Source organism: Podarcis melisellensis (assembly GCF_964234715.1).
Source record: "Podarcis melisellensis genome assembly, chromosome: 4".
NCBI lineage: Eukaryota > Metazoa > Chordata > Lepidosauria > Squamata > Lacertidae > Podarcis > Podarcis melisellensis.
The window spans coordinates 37,140,111-37,151,421 of record NC_138531.1 but is presented as its reverse complement, the minus strand read 5'-3'; the positions used below and the strand labels follow the sequence as shown (position 1 = coordinate 37,151,421).

The 11,311-nt window shown below is 43.2% G+C and overlaps 1 protein-coding gene across 1 annotated transcript in view; it reads left to right on the top strand.

Moving 5' to 3' along the window:
- The first annotated feature begins 264 nt into the window (after positions 1 to 264).
- The window catches only part of ANOS1 (anosmin 1), a 79,724-nt gene continuing 68,677 nt past the window's right edge, over positions 265 to 11,311 (top strand). Inside the window, exon 1 of the mRNA XM_081907600.1 lies at positions 265 to 557. Within this exon, the coding sequence (XP_081763726.1) occupies positions 312 to 557 (246 nt within the window). The 5' untranslated portion in view covers positions 265 to 311. The remainder of the gene's footprint in view (positions 558 to 11,311) is intronic.

Genomic DNA, 11,311 nt, shown 5'->3' with positions numbered 1-11,311 from the left:
CGCCCCCTCCCGCCGCGCTTGCCACTCAGGCCTCCCGCAGCCAATCGCGCCGCCTTCTGTCACCCCTCTCCCCACCCCCTCCTGGGAGTGAGGGGAGGGCGGTGAGCTCGGCGGAGTCTGGCGGGGGGTTGAAGAGAGTTGGATGGTTGAACTTTTTCTCTCGCGCCCCCCCCCCTCCTCGCCGAGTTTGCTCCGCGCGCCGAGGCTGCCTCGTCTCGCCTCCTTTCGCCTCAGTGGCGCACCGAGAGCGTCCTGAAGGCGGCTGCTCCTCCCGCGCTTCCTTCTCTCCGGCGCGCGTTATACACAAAGCCATGGGGTTTCAGGAGCCCGGCGTGCCTTTGACCCTTCTCCTCTGGATTACGGCTTCTTCCTGGGGCTGCCTGCCCGGAGTGGCGGCCGGCGGCGCTGCTGCTGCCGCCTCCGCAGCCGCCGCAGGAGAGGCGGCTCGCAGGCAGGACGACTCCTTCTCGGCGGCCAGCGTCTACGGAGCGAGGTGCACCTCCAGGTGCCTCAGTCTGCAGATCACGCGCATCTCCGCCTTCTTCAAGCATTTCCAGGTACGAGCGGCGGCGGAGGGAAAGCGCGAAGCCTCTCTCCCTCCGCAGAGACTTGGTTCGCACCTGGCTTGCTCCAACTCGCGCGCTCCTCTCCGTGGGAAGGAAGCGCGAGGCTGGGCGGCTTCAGCCGGGAGAGAGGGAGCGGGAGGAAGGGGACGTGAGGGGTGGCGGGCGGCACCTGCGCGCAAGGCTGAGGAGCCTCCTTCGCGCTTTACGCGAGTCCCGTGGAACGCGGCGGGATTTGCTCCCCGGGAGACACGCGTAAAGCTGGAGGAGGAGGTGGGGGGGGGGGCTTGGGAGGCGTTAAGCGCAGTGAGCGGAGAGTGGCCCCCGATTACTTATTTACACAAACCCAAGGGTCACACACACACACGTCTCTGTGATTCTAAGGGAGAAGTGGATTCGTGTTTGCATTGACCATAGAACCAGAAGGTGGTCAGTTACTCCGGATCAAGCCACGCCGATCTTGAAGTGGGGCAACAGGGGTGCCTGGTCTGACAGGGCGATCGCCGAACCTCTGAAAGCAGATTATTTACTCCTTAACAGTCACTCGCAACCGCACTAGCAACACACACAATAAAACAAACCAACAAACAAACAAATAAGGGCTGACGTCCCCTTTCCTTTCCGCGACATATTTCCCATCTAAGTTAGTACAGTAATTATTATTTTATCCGAATGCTCAAAGAGGTCTCTATTCTTTCTAGTGAGTGCGAGTAACTAGAGAGAGGTGGTTATTCTGGATTCACCAACCCATGATAAAAGTTTGTGATTTCCAGTAAGCTTCTTTCTTACTGGAAAGCGTTATGGCATGTTTATATTGCTTGACTCCTGAAATTGCTGAAAAGGTAGAAGAAGGTACACAGGGGAACCCCTCCCTTGCCCAGTAAAACATTCAGTGCATTCTTACTGGTCCCTTTCAGTACAAGCCTGCAAGTGTCTGCATGTGTGAATGAGAGAGAGTCCTGGTAGATGCTGAAGTTGTTCTTACACTTCGCTGTGGTTAAATGCAGCCCTGCATTCTACAGTTGTGTCTTTGCAATTCGGCTCGCAACCGGTTTGCTAGTTTGATTGGCCAAGAACAGTTTAGCACACAAGCTGCTTGATTCTTTTCAGAGTTCAGGCTGCCTGACTCTACTAAAATCACGGGCTTTAGATGTTCCAGCCTGCCTAACGCTGCATAGGGTTGGGCTGTAAGTTCAGAAAACAGGGCACTTTGAAAAAAGGTGACCCCTGAAGGCAGGGAGGGAAGAAGTTAATTTCTTATGTGGATCTCTGCAGGTGTCCCATTTACTTTGCATTTCTTTCTCTGGCAGTTATTTTGATAGCACAGTGTGTGTAATGTAGCTTCTGTGCTTCCTGCCAAAGGCAATGTGCTGGAGCAATTCTCCCTGATCACTCACGTGCAGATCGTGTTTTGATATTGCCTGGAAAAAGAAGCAGGAGACGATAATGGCTCAATTTCCCACCAGTGCTTTTGACTCCAAAAGCAACTGAATGGGGGTGGTGATGTGATAATCAATAACTGTATTTTGTGTTACCTACCCTAAGCATTTTTGCAGCATATAGTATCTTGTTTCTTATGTATGCTCGCCTTTAAAAAGTAGGCACATTTGATGGTACTGTGTTTTAGGTTGACATTCTGAAAGTATGAAGTGGTAAGATGATGGGAACATAAGCTACTTTATATTCAGAATTCATGTTTGTGTTGGGGGAATAGTTTTTCCTTCTGCAAAGGTTTTCTTGATTTTCATTGTTTCAGAAATTCATTTATATAAATGTCCATTGTCAGACCAGAAGAAAAAAGATACAGCAAAACATCCCTCTATGCTGCCTCTTAGAATATGGATGTTACATGCAACCATGGTTTTATTGTGTAGAATTACAAAAACCTAGTACAGAATAGGTACTGGTTTCCTGAGTGAGGGCGTTATTCTTGTAGCCTTCTGATCTGTTTTTTTTTTAATAAAATAAAAGAAAAAATAAATTCAGGCTTTTCCTGCCATCACTTTCTATGCTTAAACCACAGTTACTCTAAAAATCCAGATGAGCACAACCTCTGATCATGTGGGGCTAACAGTACAAGCCTTTATCTTGGCACCTACTCAGAAGTAAGTCTCATTATGCCCAATGAGGCTTCCTCTTATGTAATAGAATATAGGACTGTGGCCTAACTATTTTTCTCCCAGTCCAAAGCTTGCTATCTAAATGCGCATCTGCGTCTCATAATTATATTCCTTGGACCTTTGAACCTTGCTTCTTGTATGGGTATGCATGAATCTATTAGTGTTGTTTAGTTCTTCTTCACTTTCTGGCAATTCACACCATGGAACAGAATCATCCAGGTATCTGTTCTGCCAGTGCAGCTTGCATGAGTAGTTCTGGGATAACCAAGGCAGGGATAAAGGGCACCTTGTTTAACAAGGAGGCTATTTGTGTGCATCTCTTGCTTATTGCAAAGCGTTCAATCAACAGCGTGGGAAGCTGCCGGGTGGGAGGGATGCAGTGTGTCCCCTAAGGCTACAATCCTATGTCCAGTTAAGTGTGCTTAAGCCTTGTTGAAATAAATAGGATGTAGGTGTGTTACAGGGTACAGAGTTGTAGTCTAGTTGTAGAGGGCAGCACCTGCTGTTACATTTATACAGATGTGGCCTCTCCAGATTCTACAACAGAACATAGCATATATTGTGCCACATAGTTCTACTTTCACCAATTTGAGTAGATTTTATTTCAAAAATAAGAGCAAGCTGGCTACTGGTAAATCCAATATGGACATATTTATCATATCCATAAGTTCTTCATTTTAAAATTCAGCACATATTGCTGACACAGTGACTCAGGAACTCTGATAAATTAAAAGACTCTTGATATATCACAGTTGCTTGGTTTTTAAATAAACCCACTTTAAATACTTTCTCTGTTCACATGTGCTGGTATCCACTTTGTGGGGAGGAGAGTGTAATAATTGGAGTGAGCAGAGATAAGTTCCTGTGCTCATTTTGAAGGGTTTGGAGGAAAGCTATTGTATATAAAAAGATGATTGAGCCTTGCTAACTGGTGGCAGGGAACATCAACATTTGTAGAGTTTTCTCGATGAGCTAAGCTCTCACATTAAATACATGCATAATGCACAGCACAATGTATATATGATTACTTATTTTCCACGAAGTAGGCAAGAATTACAATACAGACTAGTCAGCAAAGATATGGCATGAGAGTACTCTCACTTACTACCTGTGACAAAATCCTGCTGACTCAATGGGAGATCGTACTAAGCAAATGTATGCTGTATAGGATTGATTGCACCTGTTTGTATGGTGCACTCTGTAGCACACTTCTAAAGGTTGAAGTAGACTTTGGTCCATTAAAGTTTATGCCATAGTGAGTTTTTTTAGGCTATAAAATGCTACAAGACCTTATGGTTCTTACTAAATAATGTTTATGAAAGGTGCTATTCATCTACTTTTGCATTTTTTTTCTTTTTTGCATTCATGGGAGAGATATCCAATGTTAGTCCTACTCAGAGGAGATGTAATGAAATCAATGGGTCTGCTTCTATTACTCTTAGTTTTCATTCACTTTCATATTTTCACTTATTCTTTACTTGGTTGTTGAGACCTAGAAAAAGAAGAAGATCTGAAGCATGAACTGAATAATTTCCCAGCATCCCATTTGCAAGTGAAAACTAACACATTCACTTTTTGGACAAGCTCTTCATTTGAATGCACAATGTATGTATGATGATTCCAAAGCACAGCAAAGCAAGACAAATAAAATCAAATCCAGACTAGATGATGAAAAAGTAAAGAGATAGAGCTTGATTGTCATCCTCACTATTATCCTATGGAGCACTTGGACTTCACATTCAAGGAACAATCTGTGGTAGGGCAAGAACATTTCATCTGTCTGTGAAAATGCCTACTTTTGTAGGCAATGCATTATTCTTCACCCAGGTGAACCAGAAAGAAGAAGAATCAGAAGTGCACTCTGTTGTTTCAAGAATGCAGGGTGTATAGAGCATGTGCACCCCCCCCCACTGTAACCCATCTGCATTCATGATTAGTATAGTTAAGTATTGATTAGATAAAGATACACCGGATAAAAATCCAAACCAAAAACTGCCATCTATGAACATGTCTTTTCTTCAGGAGATATATCAAAAGCTGGAAATTGTTAAACCCAGTTAATTATCCTGAAAGGGGATTACGGTAGTTACTCCCCCTTTTTTTACTGTTGTCAGTTGGTTGTAACTCTTTTTGTTTTAGTTTCACTGGCTAAAGGAAGCAATTTACACCAGCCAGTTCTTAGTGAAAGGCCTTTTTATGTGCGTTCTTTCTTGGCATGATTTCTTTCTGAAGTAAAAACTGCTGACAGAATGCACATTGCCAAACAATAGTGATTACATTTTAATTAGCTGGGGTGAAATAAGCTGCAAATTACTCAGTTAGGACTTAATAACTGGCTGGTCCCCCCCCCCATGCAAATCAATTGCAAATCAGTGGCTTTAATCCTAACCTGTGAAAGAAAAATTCAATCCATCTAAATTATAGGGGATTAAATGCTTCTAAAACTTGAAGCAGTGGTAACATACAAAAGGCAAAGTGATCTTGTTAATAAAGGTTAAACTTTCTGTTCTCTTTTAATTGAGAAAAGAGAGGAAGTGAAGAGGGATATGGCAAACATAACATTGTCCTTACTACTTGGGATATACAGGTGATGTCCAGGTCAAGCAGGTGTGGTCAGCATTGTTCTGTCATGAAAACAAAGGTAACTTTGCACTGTTATTTTACCATAGCCAATTCAGAAGGACATTTAAAGTGTAAATGATGCTGCAGTACAATAATCCATTACCTGTCTTCAGACTTTAAAAGAAGTGAAAACTGCTATAGCTTGAACAGCAGGACCAATTGTCTTATAGCAAGAAATACAAGACTTGCATGTTCCGTCCTAAGAGATCTCTGATTCATCTGCACCAGTCTTTGATTTACTGTATGGAGACATTGCTTTGATGGCAGTTACTAAGCTGGTCTCAAAGGAAGTAAAGTAGGTTAAACGGTGCTTTTTACTGGGCCACAATCTGTAGGGAATAGTATACAAGCTTTGGAGTTTTGTCAGAGCTGGTTTTTAAAAAATAGTTCCATACATACACACTTTTTCTCTACATAAAATGCTCCGGAGGAATGGGATTGAACTGTGTGTTCTGTAATTGGTAAAAAAAGGATAGTTCAACTCGTAGTAAAATACCCCTGTGCACTTGTGAATAGCAATAAATGTGTGGTGCTGCAGGGCAGAGTATGGCGGATTACAGCTGGAAGAAAACATAGCTGAATCTTTGTCGCGTGAAGACAGAAATAGGTTGTGTTCTATTGTATTAGACATCCACATTGTGCACATGGTTTCAGAAACTTGTTCACACCTTGCATGGTCCAGTTGTTGTTCACATTCATTTAGGTAGTTGGCACTGGGCCAAGGAGAATTGGGCAATTTCCCCTCTCAGTCCTGAAGCTCACTAGGAAATCTGAGGCCCAACCTCAGATTTCAACCTGTGGAAGAAAGTTGTTGTGAGGCTAAAGTGGGATAATAATCTCCATGTGTGCCACTTTGAGCTCCTTGGAGAAAGATCAGGAGTTGAGATATATCTACATGACAAATACAAGGCTATTAAGAACACAGCCATAGCCATAGTTTTCAGCCATAGTTGTTGAAATTGAGTCTCTTCTAAGATGTGAATGGCTTGTACTCTTCTTTAGGGGGTGAGATAAAACCAGAGGTCAGCAAGGCTTACTGGGCATGGGCTGGATCACTTCCGTGGAGATCCTCCATGGGCCGGACTAGACAGAGCGATGCTGGAAATCGCGTCTGCACATGTCCACTGCATCAAATGTCCATTGCTTCTGCACATGCCCAGATGCCGAAAATCACAGCTGTGCAGAAGCAATTTCCGGAGCCACGGAAGAGAGTCCCTGCGCCGCGCTGTGCCAGTTTAGCGCAGCGTGCGGGGACTCACCAAGCAGGCTGCTCAATTTGGGGGTGGCTCCTGGGCCAGTTAAGTGAACCTCATGGTTGCCGACCTCTGGATAAAACCTCTTAATCCCTGCTTGGCTGTGAACCATATTGTAGTGTTTCTTGCGTCTAATGACTCCATATATCATTTTTGTGTCATACACTTCATAATTTGCTATAATTTTGGGAGCATGGCAATGAAATTCTAATTCGGATTGAGCTGCCTGGTTCTCTGTCATGCATGGAAACTGCACCAACTGTAGAGAAGCTTAAAGACACAAGGTACTTTAGCACAACAGAACTTTCTGATTTTGTGGTTGGATTTTGTGTCTTTGTGGTGATGGTGTTGTTGCTGCTGCTGTTCTACAGCACTTTTAGCTTTTGGGGAAAATATTATAGAAATATCTTAATAAATGAAATAAAAGAGAAGTGTGTGGGTGTGTTTCTTAACTTTTACCAACTTGTTAATGCTTTCCTGTGCAATCTCTCCAAGTAGGCCCAAGACAGTAAAAAAAAGTCTCGAAGGGAAGCAATGAAAAGGAAAATGGACAAGCAACATACCTGCATTTCATGCTTAAGTGTTTTCGTTGCTTCTGTAAATGTAGTCACTCTGGCAAGAATGAAACTATTTCACTTCCTGCCATGTATAGATCTCTGTAACTATGTAACTATGATATTCTTTGTGGTATCCATATGTAACTTAACCAGTGTCATGGATAGTTCTGTTGGTAGAGAATCAGACTCTTAATCTCAGGGCCATAGCTTTGAGCCACACGTTGGGCAAATGATCTCTGCATTGCAGGGAGTTGGACTAGATGACCCTTGTGGTCCCTTCCAACTCTACAATTCTAGGAAAATTCACTACACTTTACCCACATGTTCTAGATCAGGGATGGGCAGCCTGTGGCCTTCTGGATGTTGCTAAACTATAAATCACACCATCCCTGACCATTGGCTATGCTGGCTGAGGCTGATAGTAATTGGAGCCCAACAACAGCCCAGCAATAGCTGGAGGGCCATAGGTTCTCCATCCCTGTTTTAGACAAATGGAAAAGTCTGTGTGTCTGTCTAGAAGAGATGCCTCTGGAGAACCTTCAGATTTCAGTGCATTAGGCTTTTATATGAATCTCTAGAGCCATGTAGTCTGCAGAGCATTGCTTATAATGTGATAAAATAGGAAAGACAGTATTCTTAGCCCATATGCCCAGGTGTGATCCAGTTCCTATTCCTGTGTTCTTTATTCCATTAGAGGAAAACCAGACTTTTTGAGAGTGGCAAAGTGCAGATGGATAGACACAGGCAGAAGAATGCTACCTAATAAATTACATTGTGTGTTATGTTGATTAAGTGCTAGGCATGCAGATGTTTCCATATAGAGTTTAGTTGTGTAGGTGGATTCCAAGGTTCTGGAGATAATCCAAAATAGATTTCTAAGATGAAACCTTGGATATTTAAACTTGTTTGTTTAGGACAGACATCAGGGAATCCCTGACTGACTAATGTGAATTTGCTTCTTAGTATTTTTCGGAAATCCCATACCTCCCTTGAATCTCATTTGTGTGTTATTTTTTTTTCATTTTGTGTTGATGCTCATTGGAAGTCTGTGTAAGCTTTTACAAGAATGATCTTGGAAAAAGAAAACTTACAGAAGATAATAATTTCATTTGCCAGTGAACCTTGATGCCCCATTCCAAAATGTATGCGTGTATTTATGTTTATTTCAACAATTTATATACCCTTTAATATAGTAGTTTCTAAGTGGTGTACAATATATTTCACAAAAGAGACACCCTAGATAAAATCAGTCAAAATGAATCATAAAACTGAATAACATGTAAAGTGACTGCTAATATTTATTTTGACAATGCATTGTGACTAAGGCTTCACTTCTTCAAACAAAATTTTAGGACGCAGAGTGGAATCTGGACCTGCACAGTACTACATCAGAATATGTACTTAAATTCTCCCATGTTTATGTGAATTTGGGTGAAGAATTGGGAGTGGTCAAGCTGTAGAGGGAGACTATTTCAGGGGGAAATTTTATGAATGTATGAAGCTATCTTATAGCGAATTAGACCTTCCAACCTAATAGTGCTCCCTTGTGCAAGGGAATGGGTTGCATTCTGTTGGGATCCTTGGTGCCCTAAATGTAATGCTGTACTGTTTTTAACACTGATTGGGAGCCGCCCAGAGTGGCTGGGGAAACTCAGCCAGATGGGTGGGGTATAAATAATAAATTATTATTATTATTATTATAAATGATGCAGAAGAATTAAACACTTTATATTCTTCTACTGTAAATCAGGCATCCCCCAACCTGCGGCCTTCCAGATGTTTTGGACAACAGTTCCCATCACCCCTGACCATTGGTCCTGTTAGCTAGGGATCATGGGAGTTGTAGGCCAAAACATCTGGAGGGCTGCAGGCTGGGGATGCCTGCTGTAAATAGTTAACAAACAAGTATGCACTTTCTTAGACTTAAAGTGCTTCTGAACAGGATTTTCCCTATTGTATAAGTTTTTAAAAGTTCTCATAAAATGAGGGAGAGTGCCATTTCCATGACATCATTTATCTGAATTCTATTTTTCTTCTTCTTCTTTCACTACATTTCTGGTATTGAATGAAAGGCAGTTTTCCTAAAAAAGGGATAACAACTTTGGTCGGCCCTCATGGCCCTTCACTTCATCAAATCTGGCCCTCTTTGGAAAAAGTTTGGACACCACTGGCTTAAGAGTTGGAAGGGCATTAAAAAGGTGCTAAACGAACTGTGAATGATATTGAATGTCACAATTGCATTGTGGTATAATTCTACATCTAATATATATATGCTAATTGAAAAATAGTAATTTATTTATTTATCTGGAACATTTGTACCCTACCCTTCCACCAAAAAGGTTTCCCAGAGTGGCTTAAAGGTAAAGGTAAAGGGAGCCCTGACCTTAGGTCCAGTCGTGGACAACTCTGAGTTTGCGGCGCTTATCTTGCTTTACTGGCCGAGGGAGCCGGCGTACAGTTTCCGGGTCATGTGTCCAGCATGACTAAGCCGCTTCAGGTGAACCAGAGCAGTGCATGGAAGCACCGTGAGTGGTACCTATTTATCTACTTGCACTTTGATGTGCTTTTGAACTGCTAGGTGGGCAGGAGCTGGGACCGAACACTGCGAGCTCACCCCTTCGCGGGGATTTGAACTGCCGACCTTCCGATCGGCAAGCCCTAGGCTCTGTGGTTCAGACCACAGCATCATCCGCGTCCCTCCCAAAGTGGCTTACATACAATCAAATAGAATAAGACAGGTCCCTGCCCACAACCTTACAATTTAAAAATCCACGGCACACAAGGCAAAGGGAAGGGGAGGGGAAATGTCACAATTTTCCTTGCCCTGATTTCCTCTTGTTGAGCATGGATGTCTGGAGTAGGGAAGTACATGTATGTGCTGTGTGATGAATCTGTCAAGGAAGCTAGGGAGGAGGACCATTCAAGAATTATTCAGCCATTTAAGTATTAAGCTTGCATTCTGAAGTGGTACCAACCAAGCACATATAACTTTATTGCCAGGAAATGTAAGAATGGAGGGACACTGTTAGATTGGCATTTTATTGGGCATGAATAGTTCTTATATAAATCAATTCCTCCAAGACACTTTCTGATAATTATACCATGTGTTTTTAATTTGATTCATCCACCAAAAAATAGCCTGAAATGCATCAGTATTGTTCATCATTTGTATGTGCAATAAATATCTCTACCTACCTTTGTGCTTTAGCTCAAGATTAAGATGCTCTACGTTTTCCATTTGCAGCGATCAATTTTGTCAAATAGCATCAAATCATCACATGCCTGCAAAAAGCATACTTCATGATCTTGCAATTTAAATCTTTGTCCTTGGGCACTGTGATGAAACAAAATAGATGAGAAGAAGGTTGCTTCTTGTTCAAAAGGATTTTCTTCCATATTCCCGAAGATAGATTTTCTGTCATTCTTGGTTATGAAAAGAAAGGTATTGGAAAAGAACTTGAATGAATTTTTAAACTACTTGCACATTGCCCGGAGGCCTGTAGATATACCACATATGCATCTGTGGGCAGTAACAGTGTTGTGGATTTGGCTGGCTTCATCATAGTGAATGAGTGGCTAGGGCCTTTGTTTTCTCAGGGTTATGTTTTTAATGACTGTGGATGGTCCCCTGAATGGGCAATTCATTTTACAGGATTAGGGTCTCAGACCAGTGCTTTCCAGAGTTTGTGCATGAGTGAGCTGAATGGCTAGAGGTGGTTGAAAGTGAGAGAGACCTGCACAAGTTGCTTTCTGATGTTTCTGATAAAAGTATACAATTTGGGATTTGCAACAATATTCCTCTTGCATAAACAGAAGTGTTCTTGAAACAGAAACCGATAGCACTGCAGGGCAGGGATGAGAAAGATTTTAGGAGGGGGGAAATGTACACATTTGTCTCTTCCCACACTTCTGAAGTCTTTCCTGTTGTGCTATGTCAGGGATGAGGATGTTGGATTTCACTTGCATCAGCCCACAGACAGTGGCGGAGCTTCATGCTCTGGCACCGGGGGTGGGGGTGGGGGGTGGCGAGCAGGTGGGGGCATGGCTGGCGAGCGTCCCAGGGGCATGGTGCGCCGCCTGCAAGGGCGTGACTCATGTCCTGGGGGCGTGCCGTGCCATCTGTGGGGGCATGGTGCCCAGCACGGGGAGGGGGGCAGCTGTGATGGCACCCCACTGGGGTGCGCTCCCTCCACACT